The following is a 14754-nucleotide window of genomic DNA, read 5'->3' on the forward strand; positions in this document are numbered from 1 at the left end:
TAGGCGAGATGTGCCAAATCACCGACAACCTTCGACCCCGGGCAGCAAAGAGTCGGGGACATGCCGGTCAGCCCGGGCCGGGGGAGGCGCCCTTTTCTCGGGGGGCCGGCAAGTTTGGGAGCTTAGGTTGTTGCTGACCGCCTACGAAAGCAACTGGGCTGTTTGCCATCACGGGGAAGGGGGAGGGGGGAGCCGTCGTCCGAATGAATCGACCACCTGGCCTGGTTTCTACAGCAAGCACACTCACAGAGAGTAGGTGACAGGATTCGTATTCCGCAATGTTATCTGCTACTTGGATCTTCCCTCCATTGGGCTGAAGTGGGCACACGTGGGCAGGGACGGGAGAGACGGCCTTGCACACTCTCTACGGCGGATATCAGATGCTGATCTCTGAGGTTCGAGAAGGGGCTATTGGGAGGTGATGTGCAGAGGTCAAGCATTTTCCTGCTCGTCTGTGGTGTGGACCGGTGTGGTCTATTCTGTGGTGATCGTCGGTGTGCTAGGGGATATGGCCCATATGGAAAGAGATGTTTCCGAGGACGGTGTTGTATTTTGTGATTGGGGTTGCAGGGAATTACATGGTTGGCAGGCACGGCTGTTAGCACTGAGATGGACTGGTGATTACGGATAGCTTTACCGCCGTCACTGGCCAGCTGCGATAGGGGGGTCTCGTCGCAATTTGCCCGAACGGTTCGGGTTCTCTAAAGGATTGTGTTGGCAATATCACGGATTTGGGCGGTCTTCTTCCTCTTTTTCGCTTTGGGGGAGACGAGGGAATAACAAGATTGGATTTGGGTGGTTTCGGGGAGGGATCGACATGCAGTCTCCGCGGATGCAGAATGCAGCACCGCAGAGAGATGCGGCGGGGAGAAAAATACGAGGTGACCCAGACTTCGGTTCTTGGTTTCTTTTGAGTGCAGTTGAAGAGCCGGGGAGGATAAGGCGGAGAGGGGAGGGGTGTTGGGGCAGGGGGGACGATAGCGAGTGGGATTGAGGCAGAAAAGAACTGGATGGGACGAGAGAGAGAGAAAAAAAAAAAGGGGGTAGGTGGTGGGGGACCTTGTTGGAGACTGTGAAGCTATTCGTGAAGCTGGATTTTGTGAAGGTCGCTCCGGAGATTTGATGTCCACTTGGCGGGCATTGCATAAATCCTGCAAGTGGGTGACATGTTTTTATGCAAGAGGAAAGACAAGATTCGACGAGAGAGATGCCCAACGTAGCCCGGTCACGGGTGCGAGATGGTAGATACCTTTTGAGTGAGCAGACTTGGCCCCCAAAAGTTGTATTTGCGAATTGTTCTTTGGTGCGACCGTTGCATCGCGTGCGTTGTGCCGTTGCGTGGTTTTAAGGTATTCCGGGGGAGGCGAAGGGCGCTCGTTACCGGATAAGCGGCGGGCAAGATGGAGAGACCGCTTTTCCTGCCTTTGTTTGTGGCGAAAGTTTAAGCTGACCTTGGAGAGAGAGAGAGCTGGAAACAGGGCTGTTCTTTCCCGCCCTCGTACCCGGCCAAACTCGTTGAATCCGAGGTGCACTGATAACAACGACATCATCGATGATCAGCTAGACATCCGCGGAGAGCGTCAGGTCGCGGCCCATGACGGCAGGCAGAAATCTCCCGCATTCCTTGATGAAATGGCAGCGCGCAGCGTCCTTCCATGCAGCGAAGATGAAGCCAGACGTGGATGGTGGTTGTTGGCGGACCCACGGAGCCAGCCAGACTGCTGCAGAGAAGAAAGCTGGAAGAAACGCACAGCGCGCACAGCTCAGACCACGAGCAGGCTTGATGAAGGAGGCCAACAACGGCGGTGGCGCTTTCCAGGTTTCTTTTGGAGGTGTTTGGGGTGAGGCGTGTTAGTGCGTGGTCCTGTCTGGCCTGCAGAGGCGGTCTCGGGCAATTCTTTTGGATTTCGGGGCCCTTGCATTGGCAGGTCGCATTTGAGTACATGCCTATGCAGGTACAGCTGAGATGCATCTCTTTGGGCTGACCTCATTTCCAGGCCGTGAGCGCAGCCAACTGCAGGAGGCAAGTCAGGCGATAACAGCGACCCCTTTTCGTCGGTACCAAAATCTCGCATCTAGACATCTGGGTTGAAATCACGCCCAAGAAATCGCAATTCCAGATTTCATCGCGGCAGATGATGCTGGCGGCGCAGACGGTGTCACGGTAGACCTAGGCGCCGGCTGTCGCAAGCCACGAACATGAGACTGTGGGGAAGAGATACCTAGGTGTAATACGACCACACGCACCACCTCCCTCTCTCTTTTTCCCGAGTGTGTCTAGAACCCAGATGCAGACGAAATGGCCGATTCGAGATTCGAAAAGGGAGGGGACGTGATACGGTTCCATTTCGTCTTCTTCCCAAAGCGTGCAGAAGATCATCATCATAATCAGCGTAGGGCAGGACGCCAGACGGGGGGTGTGTTGCTCTTTGCAATCTTGCTTGTGGTTCGTCTAACTCAACTGTGGCTGCCGCGTTCATTCCAAAAAAATCTGCCAGACCTTGCACCTTGCAGTTGTAAGGTGCGTGTCCATGCGAAACGACGGGAGCAGATTGGACGAATACGAAAATAAACTGTCATCGGAGCCGGACGGCAACGCCAAATTCGTAGCTGAGGAAGATGGAACATGCTGATGCTGCAACACCGTCACTGAACCATTCCGTTTTAAAAGACCACCGCGTCGATTCGTCTGGCTCGGACTGGATCAACGGGGGCACTGACTACATTAGCACTGCCGCTGCAGCGTGCATCTGGGCAGGTCTGCACTAAGGCGGTTGGTAGGACTGCTAGGCTGTGATGGAATTAGACAGATGAGATTTGGATAGCTTCAGGTTGCTCTCTTCCTTCCAGCAGAGGCCAGCGCGAGCGAGTGTTAGTGCCAAGGCACGAATGGACAGGCCGAAGACCGGTTCGTCTGGGCGGCACCTGCAGAAGCCAGAGAGAGACCAGAGACCTGACAGCGTGAGCGAGAGCTTCATCTAATTTTCTGGGTCCTTGGTGCTAATATCGCTTAGCTAATTTCCCGGGCGCACCAGTCCAGGGCCGCTCATTCGCCTCTGACCCCCTTCTTCCTTCCCAACTTCCCAAGTGTTGCTGCAAGGCCCCCCCGCACCCGCCGATCCCTCCCAAATCAGTGGACTGCCACTTCGGGTACCTTGCAGCTCCGCCCTCTAGCCTGCAAGGCCGGTGCTGTTTCTCTCTCTCTCCCGTCACTCGTCGCCCTCAGTCGCTGTTGTTGTTGGTAGTGGTGGCTCACATCATCCCCTATTTTCCCTCGTAACCTTGTCTTTTTGCGCTTTCGTTGCTTCTTCCCGCCTTGTTCCTCACTGACGCCGTAGCCTGGAAGCAACTGGAGTCGCTCTGGGCTGAATGCTGCTGACCCTTTGCAATTGGCCAGCCTCATGCTGTCTCAAAGTCACCCGTTTTCGTGTCCTGCGCCCACAGCTGCCGAGTCGTCAAATCTTGGGCACAATTAAACGCCCTCCATCAACGGTGGATTCGGTTGGTCAAGGGCTCTCGCTCCGTCGTTCGCTTTCTTCTAATTCGCCTCTTGCCTTCTCTCTTTCTCTCTCTCGCCGCCGGTTGCTCTGGGTGCCCAGGTGCTGGATCGTCTTGGCTTTCCAATAAGGGTTGACACGACCACGCTTAGCCGGGATTGCCATCTCGCCTCCCCTTTTCCTTGCGCGCTGTCAATCGTTTGGATGGGTCAAGTTGAAGATTGGCCAAGAACCCACCAACACCGACAATTGGTTGGCTGCGGCCCCCGACTCGCTGCCAGTCCAGTTCACCAGCAGATTGCAAAGTCCCGTATCTCTCAGCCCTTTGCCCAGGGCCCTCGCTCTACGATGTCTCCGTCCACAGCCTGTCAGACCGACGAAGGCGACAGCTTTTGATCATTGCTCCGGCTTCCCATGATCAAGGCCCTGGGACTCAATCCACCGCCCTCGTCGCCTTGGGCTTCAAGGCCCTTGAAGGATCACACGGTTCTGACTTCTCTTCTCGCTCGAGGTTCTAGTTCTAGGTCTGGTTCCTCGACCTCATGCCGTGGCTCGTGGCCCTGCCGCCAAGTGAGGCAGGGGCTTGTTTGCTGGCAGCAGAAAGTCTCGCTAGCAAGTTACCTCACTTCTGAGGTGCTGCTTGTGCACACTAAAACAACGAAACGACGCTTCCTGGCATGGCTGAGATGCGCCCACATGGCCATGGCCACATCCCTATCCAGCCCGTCAAGCCCATCAAGCCATGGATGAACCGGTTCCCCGTTGGTAAACAAGTGTCACCCACACCGGGCACACACCTTCAGAACGAGTGCCCATTCGTACTAGGTACGGTATGCTTAGATGCCCACCCGTCGTCCACTTCTGCTGGGCGTCCACATCCACACACAACCTATCCTTGAGGTGGGCGGGCTACACACCGCACCGCGTCGTGCACACACCCCGGTTCGTCGTCGGCCACCCCCAGGACCCCCCCAGGTCAGGGACTCCTCCCAGAGTCGTACCCATGAGAGAGTACGGATACTAGCCTTCTACCTAATCTAAGCAAGCAACCACCATACATAATAATAACATCCCAGTCCCGCCCGTTTCTTTCCCTCTCTTCTCTCCTTTCCCTTCCTCACGAAAACACCGTCAAATGAGTTGATGCCGTCAACGTAGTTTCGTCGTCCTTTCGTCCTCTCATCACCTCAGCTTCACTACCGCTTCACTCTTTTAGCGGGCATTCGCTTTCTCGTACCGACACCTACGTCGATAATACACGAAAACAACAAAAATCCTCCAAAAGGCAACTTAATTTCCAATCATGAAGGGCTCCATCTTCGCTGCCGCCGCCGCGGCCATTGGCGGTGTCAACGCTGCTTCCCACCACCGCCACGCTCACGGTGAGCTGTTCAAGAGAGGCGCCGAGGCCTCGGTGTGTGTCCCCGGATGCACCACCATCTACACCACCATCCACGGCGAGCCTACGCGTGAGTTCTTATCTTATTCCCTTGACTCGGCCAAGAGTGCCCCGTCTCTGCCCTACGGCATGGCCACGGTGAAGATCGTGGCTATCAACATGAAGGATCGTCGAGCTGACCTGAAGATCAGTGGTTCCCAACCCTCCCAGCAAGCCTTCCACTGCTGCCAGCGCTCTCCCCTCCGCCGCCACCTCGGCCCCCGTCGCGCCCAAGCCCACGTCCACCTACAAGCCCCCCGTGGACCTCCCGACTCCCGTTCCCGAGATCTGCCCTACCCCCGGCACTTACACCTTCCCGGCTACCACCATCACCGTGAGCCAGACCACCACCGTCTGCGGCGCCCAGACTACCGCGGTCCCCTCCGGCACCCACACCTTCGGAGGTGTCACCACCGTCGTCCAGAATGCCACCACCGTCGTGTGCCCCTACGCCACTGAGAAGACCACCAACGGTGTCGTCACCTCCGTCGTCGAGACCACCACCTACGTCTGCCCTACCCCGGGAACTTACACCATTGCTCCCACCACGGTGACCGTTACTGTCCCGACCACCACCTGCGTCTACCCCGTCGTCACCACCGTCGTCCCCGGTACCTACACCCGCCCCGAGGTCGTCACCACCGTTGTCGAGACCAGCGTCGTCGTCGTCTGCCCCTTCACCTCTGAGGAGCCCAAGCCCACCACCACCTCCGTTGCCCCGGTCCCTACCACCCCGGCTCCCGCTCCCACCACCTCTGCCGTCGAGGCCCCCAAGCCCACCACCGAGGCTCCCGCCCCTGCCCCGACCACCTCTGCCGTCGAGGCCCCCAAGCCTTCCAGCGCTTCCTCCTCCGCCCCCAAGCCTTCTGCCACCGCTCCCTCCACCGGAGGCAACCTGGGTGGCTCTGGCGACCACTGGGCCATGACCTACACCCCCTACGCTGAGGACGCCTCCGGCTCCTGCAAGAGCGCCGACCAGGTCGACTCCGACATTGCCTCCATCGCCAAGGCTGGCTTCCAGGTCGTCCGTGTCTACTCTACCGACTGCTCCACCCTCGAGAACGTCGGCTCTGCCTGCGAGAAGTACGGCCTCAAGATGATCATCGGCATCTTCGTCAAGGCCACCTGCGACCCCAACTCCCAGGAGATCAAGGACCAGGTCGACGCCATCACCGCCTGGGGCAAGTGGAGCATGGTTGAGCTCGTTGTCGTCGGTAACGAGTGCATCTTCCAGGGCCGCTGCTCTGCCTCTTCCCTGAAGCAGCTCATCGTCTCCACCAAGGCCACCATCAAGGGCGCCGGCTACACCGGTCCCTTCACCACCGCCGAGACCGTCGGTGTCTGGCAGCAGAGTGACGTCGTCTCCGAGATCTGTGACGCCGTCGACGTCGTCGGAGGACAGATCCACCCCTACTTCAACGCCGAGACCGCCGCCTCCGACGCCGGTACCTTCGTCAAGGGCCAGCTCGAGATCCTCGAGTCCTCCCAGATCTGCGGCTCCAAGGCTGCCATCAACCTCGAGTGCGGCTGGCCCTCCGGCGGCTCCTGCAACGGCAAGGCTTGCCCCGGTACCGCCGAGCAGGCCACCGCCATCAGCTCCATCCGTGAGCTCATTGGTGGCAAGACCGTCTTCTTCTCCTTCAAGAACGACGAGTGGAAGGAGCCCGGCTCCTGCGGCTGCGAGCGCACCTGGGGTTGCGGTGACCTCTTCTAAGCGGGAAGAGCGACCACACGAGAAGCCACCGAAACAAGACAACTTTTCAATTTCACGCGGCCTAGCTCACGCCCTCCTGTCTATGATGTTGGTCCCTACATATAAACCAAAAACAAGATGTACATGAAGTCATTTTTCAAGCACCGTTCCATCCGACGACAATTTCGACGAAACCGTTTTCAAAGCAATTGGATACCCAACCAACCCCCTACCCGACGAGGAGTACAGAAGAGGAAGAACAGGAAGGGGGAAAGACGAGAAGAATCAACCCTTCTTCCGACGTCCAGGGATTTTTATGTAACATACTGTCATCTAAGCATTTGATGTATATATAATATTTCTGGGTTCAGCGACGGAACAAGGGGGCTACCCCTTCGCCCTGTGTTACTCTGATTTCCTTCCCATATGTATCACTTAGGGGGCATGATTCGTCGCGGCAGGATTGAAAGGCGGCAACGAAGAGAACCCCCCAAAAATTATTTCATGTGTCATCTAAACAAGCCCTTTTTAAGCCTGCCTCATGAGCCACAAACAAATCCGATTTAATGTTGTAACTGAAGACATTTGCGTGCCAATGTGACAATGGAAAACAAACAAAGGGGGAGAAGTCGTCTTGGCGAGTTCAGATATGGGCCAGCATTCCATCCACACAACGTCGCATCCAAAATCCCAGATGAACCACCCGTTCATCCGAACAATCGGGTTATCAACAAAAAACCTTATAACCTCCAATCCCATTCCACGATTAGCTCACCGATCCCGTTTCGTTTCAGGTCGCAACGAGAACCGCCCACCCATCAAAGAAACGGAGCAAAACAAAAAGGCCGCTTCCTCCTTCTCGTTCCCCCCTTTGTCATTTCGATTTCCAGCCGTTGTTTTTTCCTTCTTTCGGGTCCATTGTGGCTGCGACGCTAAGACGGCAATGTGTAATTCAGATCGAATTTAGGGGTGGTCGGGCTTTCCAACCAAGGGGGGAAGAAAACGCCAAACCGTTTTTGAGGCGTTCGAGAGGCGCCGCCTCTGATGACGATGCACACACGGCAGTTGCATGTCCTAGGAAAGGTAAACAGCAAAAATGCGGGCTCCACTTGCCCAACCATCTCGATGGCATCGTCCAACGGTCAATAGTCGTCGATCGTCACCAAGAGCAGTCATTCCCCATTGTACCTCAACCGCACAAAGTAGTAGACAGTGGCTTCAACAATCAGTGATTTATTCTATCAAAGTGATCCCCTCAAAACCGTCCCCCAGGTGTATCTCGCGAGAAAAAAAGGGATATGTGTATGCCTGGATTAGACCCAGCTCATCCAATCAGCCAAAAACCCGAACGGTATCATAGATGAAAAGAACAAAAGACAATGAAAGGTCGTCATATTCCTCGTATGGAATAAAAGTCCCGTTGTCCTCCCCCGCGGACTCGGAAGACTGTGTGGTCGGTCATATGCTAAACCACCCTTTTGTCCAAAAAAGAAAAAAAAAAAAAAAAAACCGTACGAAAAGCACGCAGTACTTTCATGGAATGAAATGATGAAAACCGAGAAACCATGCGACAGACACCATTCCCGAATGCCCCCCATCCGTGACGTCGTTAAAATCCTCCATGCCTAAAAGAATAAGTTTCAACGCTGTGCTAGATCAAAACAGAGAAAAAATGCTTCGGAGGGGCCTCCTTCCATAGCCCTTGCCATGCTATTTCCCACCTTCAGACATATGCACTGTTTCGGAAAACCCATCTATATGCCAGCCGTGTGTCGTCAAAGAACATGACAAGAAAAGAGAACCAACCAATGCGAAAATAATCGCGGGGCGCATTATAATGAACGGGGTCGTTATCGTCAAGGGCAAATGAGTCCGCAAACGCCAAAGTTTTGCCACCCGTACGCCAGACCGTCCAAAGCACTGATCGTAGTGCCGTCTCCCCGGGCATCAAGTTCTTCAGAATGGCTCCAAATCGTCGAATACGGACAATTTTCTCGCCGCCTTAGCAGGATAGCTGGGAGGATAAGTCCTTTCGGGATAGGACACGCCGAGATCAGGAGTTCGCACGTCGATTTCCTGTGGTTCGTCCACCGATTCGAACCCTCCCCAAGCACCCAGATCACAGCGCTCCAGCTGAAGCAGTCCACCCCGTGTTCGATCCATGCAGAGAACATTGAGGTCTTGGCCATCGTTTGCGAACTCCACGCCTCCAATCTCTCCAAAGATATCGAATGACTGCTTTTGCTTCAGGGTTTGTGCGTTGATGATGTTGATCCAGTCGGCCTCCTCCGCCGCAACTAGAACACTTGGGCCGCTGCCCGTGGGCGAGAAGCGCAGGCTGCGCACTCCGGCCATTTCTGAACGTATTGTCTCCAGCGGATAACCATCGCCATTGGGCTTGGTCCATTTTCGAGCATCCCAAATCTTGACAGTCATGTCCTGAAAGCCCGTTGCAACAGTGTAGCCATTGTCTGACCAGTCGCATGCGAATCCAAAATCGCGATGTCCGCCCAGCTCTTGCAGGATCTCGCCAGTGTCCGCATTAGCAATCATAACGTTGTAGTTGTCACCAACCATCACGCGAAGGCGACGGTCAGCCGAGAGAGCGGAGCAGTTAATGGGACACCCGTATTGCGTCTCCAAGACAAACTTCTCGGTCGCCACGTCCATCACGCGGAATCCTTGATCGTTGCTTGCAAAAGCTGCCATCGGCGTCGAGTTTCGCGACTCGTGAATTTGTAGGTGGTTGGTGATTCCGCTGATATGGTTAGTTATCTGGCCCTCCGTATACTTCTTGTCCTGGCTGTGGACATTGCGCATGCAGTATTCGCCGTTGAAGGTACCGGCAATCAGTACTCCGCAGTTGGCGTCCAAGGTAGAAATTTGAACATTGCCCAAGTCGCTTAGGTCCATAGCTACCTCACTATGGCCGGTGACGGGGTTGAGCTGGTGCACAGCTCGCTGGCCTGGATAGAAAATACGGCTTCTACCCGCACATGCCAGGATGTTTCGCAGCTGGAAATGAGCCAGGTGGACGTTCTGACGGACATCCATGCGGCGGAACCTGAAGAAGTTCTCAGTGCTATAGAGTTCTCGGTCTGGGTAGTCCAACTATAGAAGTGTTAGCTTGTCCAGCCAGTCTGAGATAAGGCTCTTGGAAACTCTCACCTCCACTTTGTCTGAGCCTGCCCGGTTAGTGTAGTTCTTGTAGTCCAACTTCCTGCGAACGCGAGCCTCCGAGCGAAGGACCCCAAGGTCTTCCCAGTCAATTCCTTGCAAGTCGCACCTGTCACCTTCCAGGTCCGAAAACCGTACTCGAGCAACCTTTTGTGCGGATTGCGCGCTGATTGACCTGATACTGGGCCTAGGACCATTGCGATTGCGCCAAGCCCAGTCTCTCAAGAAATCCCGGAGGCAGAGGTTCTCGGGGCCAAGAGTGCTTGGGTTTGCGTTGCTGGCGGCTGGGGGGCCATCTTCTTGCCATATGGCCTCTTCCTCCTCGTCGACACCCGTGACAACATGCTGTTGGAGGGCCCCGGAAACGCCAGAGATGGCGGGGTATGTTGACTGCCATGCATCATCGTCATCCTCGTCCATGCCTCCAGCGCTCAACATTGGGTGAAAGGGGATGGTGTTAAGCGGGGTAGGATGCATAGGCCCTGATGGATCGAACACAGGGCCAGAATGGACCCAGTAGGACGTCATATGGGAAGGAGGTTCTGCGGGCGAAAGTTGTCCATGGATCGTGTTGTGAACATGCGGGGAGCCAGGATACTGTTCGGAGTTCAGCATCGCGCCAGTTCCGGGCACGGGCGAAAGGGTGCTAGCTACGGGCACAATAGTCGAAGTGTGACCCAGAGGAGCACCGCCGTCGCTGTCGCTCATGTCCATGTCTTCATCGTCCTCCTCGTCAATGTCATCTTCGTCATCGTCGTAGTCTATGTATTCAGGATCGTAAGGGTGCTGGTTGTATGAGAAGGAGTTGGCGGCATCGTAGAGGGACGACGGAGCGACGGGGAAGTGGTTGACGAAGTGAGATGTCGAAGCAGCGTACGAAGCTTGGGCAAAGTTTTGGCCATGCGTTGGTGGCTCTTGGGGGTAGTTGTGCTGGCTGGTCTCGCGAGCAGGCTGGTGATGGGAATCTTGGTCATAGGGACCATCGACTGGCGGAGCGAAGGTCACGCTGTGGTGATGGTTCGACTGAGCGGGTGTAGCCTGTGCTTGGGAAGGCTGAGAGCCGGCTGTTTCTGAGGTTCTTGGGCGCATCGTGCTCGCTTCAAGTCTGAGTCGTGGCCCGAATGGGCATCATCGAGGTCAGGTGTACAGCAAAGAAGCAAGCGGCCGCCTTGATCGAGTCGGATGGAGGCCTCTTCTCGAGCGGTCGAGATTGTACGTCGTGTGTTCGCTCGAGGTCAAGTCTTTTGCCTAGACGAGTCGTTGATACGGATGGCCACCGGCGTATTCGGCAGTCCAAAAGCTCCGTTGCTTCTTCCTCCAAGCACAAGGGGCACAATTCAATCTCGCAGAGTCAATGACCGGTCGGTGTGCAACGTTTGCGAGAGCGGGTGCAAGTCGGTCTTCGTTCGCAAAGTTCGAATGCGAGGAGGCTGTCAATTCGGAACGAAAGTATCGTCGCCTGCCCTGGGTTGTCGTGAGATGTGTGGCAGAAGGTGTTGGTCGTGTTCTGGGCGAACGGACTGGGAGGTTGTTGGAGTCTGGTCCGGGCAGTCGAGGATGCGGTCAGGCGTAGGTCAGGTCGAGTCCAGTGCCAGTGCCAGTGCTTGTGTTGTAGCAGGGCGGGAGCGGGAATGGGACCCGAGCGGGAATCTTTCACTGGGATCGAAGGACAATGGGGAAGGGTACTTCACTGCGAAAGGCGCGCCAACCAAACACCCGACCGCACAGCGCAGCGAGGCGGCCTGGCGGTTGAGTTGCATTCCAGGGCCCATATTGAAGACTTGACGAGGTCTCCGAGTTAAAGAGGGACTTTGATCTCGGTGGTAGCAATGGCTGCAGAGCATGTACCTTCGCTGCAAAGATACACTTGGTGGAACCTCGTCAATGGTGCTGTGACAAGGCCCGATCCCTCTCAGCTCTCGTCAATCCCTCACTAAATTACTTGGTGCTGAGAAGAACGGCCCTGGTCTTTGTGGGTTCAGAAGGTGTGGAGGACTCGACCTGGATTTCCTTCCACCGTTGGATCCCTGCATGCCTTGCTACCAATACAACCATCTTTTCAACAACGCTCTATTGTCGCAGCTTCGAAGGTGAGGAACGGAGGGTGCCTCATTTTCCTAGCCGCCGAATCGAGATTTGAGTTCGAGTCAAGATCGTGGCTTCTGCTGGGTCTCCCACGACAGGCAAGACATTGTTGCGTCCCGACAATCCTCGCAAAGATTGGCAAAATGGTGGTAGTGGTGGTGAGGCTGGTTCAAGGATGGCCACCTCCACCCTCACCACCACCTGCACTCAAGGACCGGAGGGGCATGCATGCCCTCGGCCATTCATGCTAGCCAACCTAATGCCGCGAGCACACGAACCCTGTCCGTCTAGGAATCTCGAGCTTCGCAGCGTGGGCATCTGTTGCTTTTCTACGCAGCACAGAGGGAGCACCATTACGGGAACTCACCCTAGTCCAACAAGACAGCGACTGGTCCCGACGCCGGCTCTATGGACGCCACCTCCAATATCAAATGCATGGCTGACTCTGGGCGGGAAATGGTGTGCGGCGCTGAGTGCCCCCCATGGAAACCCCGGGGAACGCAACAAGACCCCCGACAAACGACGAGAACACCTCAGCTCATTCTGTATCACGGTACGGATAGCACGCATACACAGGGAACGAGGCGAGCTTGGAGACAAGACCACCTGCACCACGTTGGGCTTGGCTTGGTACGGATGGGATACACGAGCGACCTCGTCCACGACGCGGCGGTAGCTTGCACCTGGCCAGGCCAGACCCGGCCACTTCTTGTCACCACATAACCATGTCCCGATGGGACGCATCGTTTTCGACAAGCAGCACGTCGCCACAATTAGCAGAAACCCCAGCTGCAATTCCGCTCCGGCCGAAAGAAATGTGCACTGCGGCCAGCTCTCCGTCCGCATGCTTCTTTAGTGCCCCCCGTATGGAGTATCCGTACTCTCACCTCGCTTTGCTACTTTCAGACCGTGGACATGTTCGCTTCTTCAACTCACTCTGACGTCACGACCCAGCCGACGTTCAGACGTTGGACAGCAGCCTCCAACGTCTTTGGAGGACCTGACTCTTGCCGCAGCGCTAGTTGGTCATGAGCAGTCCCAGAGAAAGCCATGCAACCATATCCGGCATACAAAGCATGCTCTAGTGCGCGAATATACTCTCCATGTGCTGCTTACCTACACGACAATGCAGATCCTCACCCCGATTGCCAATACCGTGCAGTAAACCAAACCAACCCAGCCACGCGTTGACGGAGTCTGTTTCTTCCAACGGTGGCCTAACGGCCTTTTCTTTTGATCTTCAGCCTCCCTTGTAAGCATCCCTCTACGACGGTCATTCTCGCTTCCCGTCCGTCAGATTTGAGCATTGACGAAAAAAAGGCCAGTTTTGATTCATCTTCTCCAAACTTCGCAACACTCACAATGTGACCTGTCACCCCGCTCACTTTCTGACCTTGGTCATCCAGGGGTGCTAGCCCACATTCATGTAAGTCGTTGGATTAGGAAGACTCCCCTTCCACGCCGACCCAAGCTAAATGATACAGAACGCTCACCGACTGCCACCTGGCATCGGAAACCGGGCAAGAACGGCAGGCCTCAGTTGTCTTTTCTTTCGCACGGGACACTACGCAGCGAAGGATTCCTTCGCTGGCGACGCAAGCTTACCTTACTCTTGTGAGCGACTCACATCGACACACCGCTGAAGCCGTCTCATTCGCCAGCGGACCCCTATATTAGAAGCTGACATTAAAAACAACAGCTCGACCGATGCCAAAATCTGACCAACTGCAACCTCACCTCCAAGCCACAGCAACATCCCGATCAGTCCAACGATGGAATCCCTGGAGTAGCTGCCTGCCAGCCATCGGTGCGCCAGAATGAAAAGAGAAGCCCACCCCCAACCTCACGCGCGCGTGACAGGAGACCCGTTGAGGTGATCAATCACAATCGGCAGCGTGCTGGTCCCCCGAGTTTCAAACCATCCCCAATACTAACCATTTCCTTGCTGCCTCCGACCTTCAGGCTCCGCAAACTCGTTGCTTTTTCACAACTCGCCTGTGCACTTGCTGCCCTCGTCAGTGTCTACTTACCCAACCCCTTGCCTTTTACGCAGGGACTTGGAAGCACGACAGGGGATGAGAGGGAAAAAACCCGATCCAACCTCTCGCAGAGAAGGGGGTTCTGTCTTTCCAACACTGCTCACATAATCGCACAATTTCCCGCTGAGGTCTACTTATTCCATGGGGTGCTTCAACATGCGCGGCCGCCAACATGAAGAGAGTGGACAAATCAGGACCGCTCTGTTGAAATCCCACAGCAGGATCGACCACTCCCATGTCAGAAATACAGTGACCCCGGAAACCAAGCTTCGACCCGTCAGCCATGAACAGAACCTCGACTGATCGACATGACCGCTGAGACCGAGCTCCACGCCGAGTCTCAAGCCCTGGAAATTCCTTTTGAGCCTTTGAGCCTCGACAAAGCCTCGTCTCGAATTTCCATCGTCAAAGGCGCCAATAGCTCGAGGTTAATGGCGGGGCGGGCCCTCCCCCATCCCGAATCCACATTCTAGAAGAATGAGAATGGGCAGAAAAACATCGCAAGAGCGGCGCTGCTACCTAAACTCGGGGCGCTGCGGCGCCTCGGGTCGAAGCATCCAACCCCGTCCAACGACACACCGGTCAAAATTTTGCTGAAAAAGCAAAGAGAATCCCGTAACCAAGGCCCTATTCCTTGCGCGCAGTTCCTGCTGTGAGACTAAAAGACACCCTGGTGACCCCCACCGGGCGCGAAGGCCGTGCGTCCAACATGCCTGTCTGCTCTCTCTCTCTCGCTTGCACGCTGGGGTAGGAGGGGAGCAGGAAACGTCAAGAAAGAAAGAAAGAAAACAAAGTATTTCCTGCCTGCCCGAGAAAGCATGCGAG

The 14754-nt window shown here is 55.6% G+C and overlaps 2 protein-coding genes across 2 annotated transcripts; one reads left to right on the forward strand and one right to left on the reverse strand.

Annotated features, from left to right (window-relative positions):
* Window positions 1-4800: 4800 nt before the first annotated feature.
* On the forward strand, window positions 4801-6649 carry GCG54_00004074 (putative beta-glucosidase btgE; the record flags this gene model as incomplete). Its single annotated transcript, XM_045404129.1, has 2 exons — window positions 4801-4966; window positions 5088-6649. The coding sequence occupies 2 exons, from the start codon at window positions 4801-4803 to the stop codon at window positions 6647-6649; spliced, it is 1728 nt and encodes a 575-aa protein (XP_045263964.1).
* Window positions 6650-8584: 1935 nt separating this feature from the next.
* GCG54_00004075 (uncharacterized protein) lies at window positions 8585-10894 on the reverse strand (the record flags this gene model as incomplete). Its single annotated transcript, XM_045404130.1, has 2 exons — window positions 8585-9739; window positions 9797-10894. The coding sequence occupies 2 exons, from the start codon at window positions 10892-10894 to the stop codon at window positions 8585-8587; spliced, it is 2253 nt and encodes a 750-aa protein (XP_045263965.1).
* Window positions 10895-14754: the final 3860 nt, after the last annotated feature.

This window comes from Colletotrichum gloeosporioides (genome assembly GCF_011800055.1).
Source record: "Colletotrichum gloeosporioides strain Lc1 chromosome Unknown consensus_48, whole genome shotgun sequence".
Taxonomy (NCBI): domain Eukaryota; kingdom Fungi; phylum Ascomycota; class Sordariomycetes; order Glomerellales; family Glomerellaceae; genus Colletotrichum; species Colletotrichum gloeosporioides.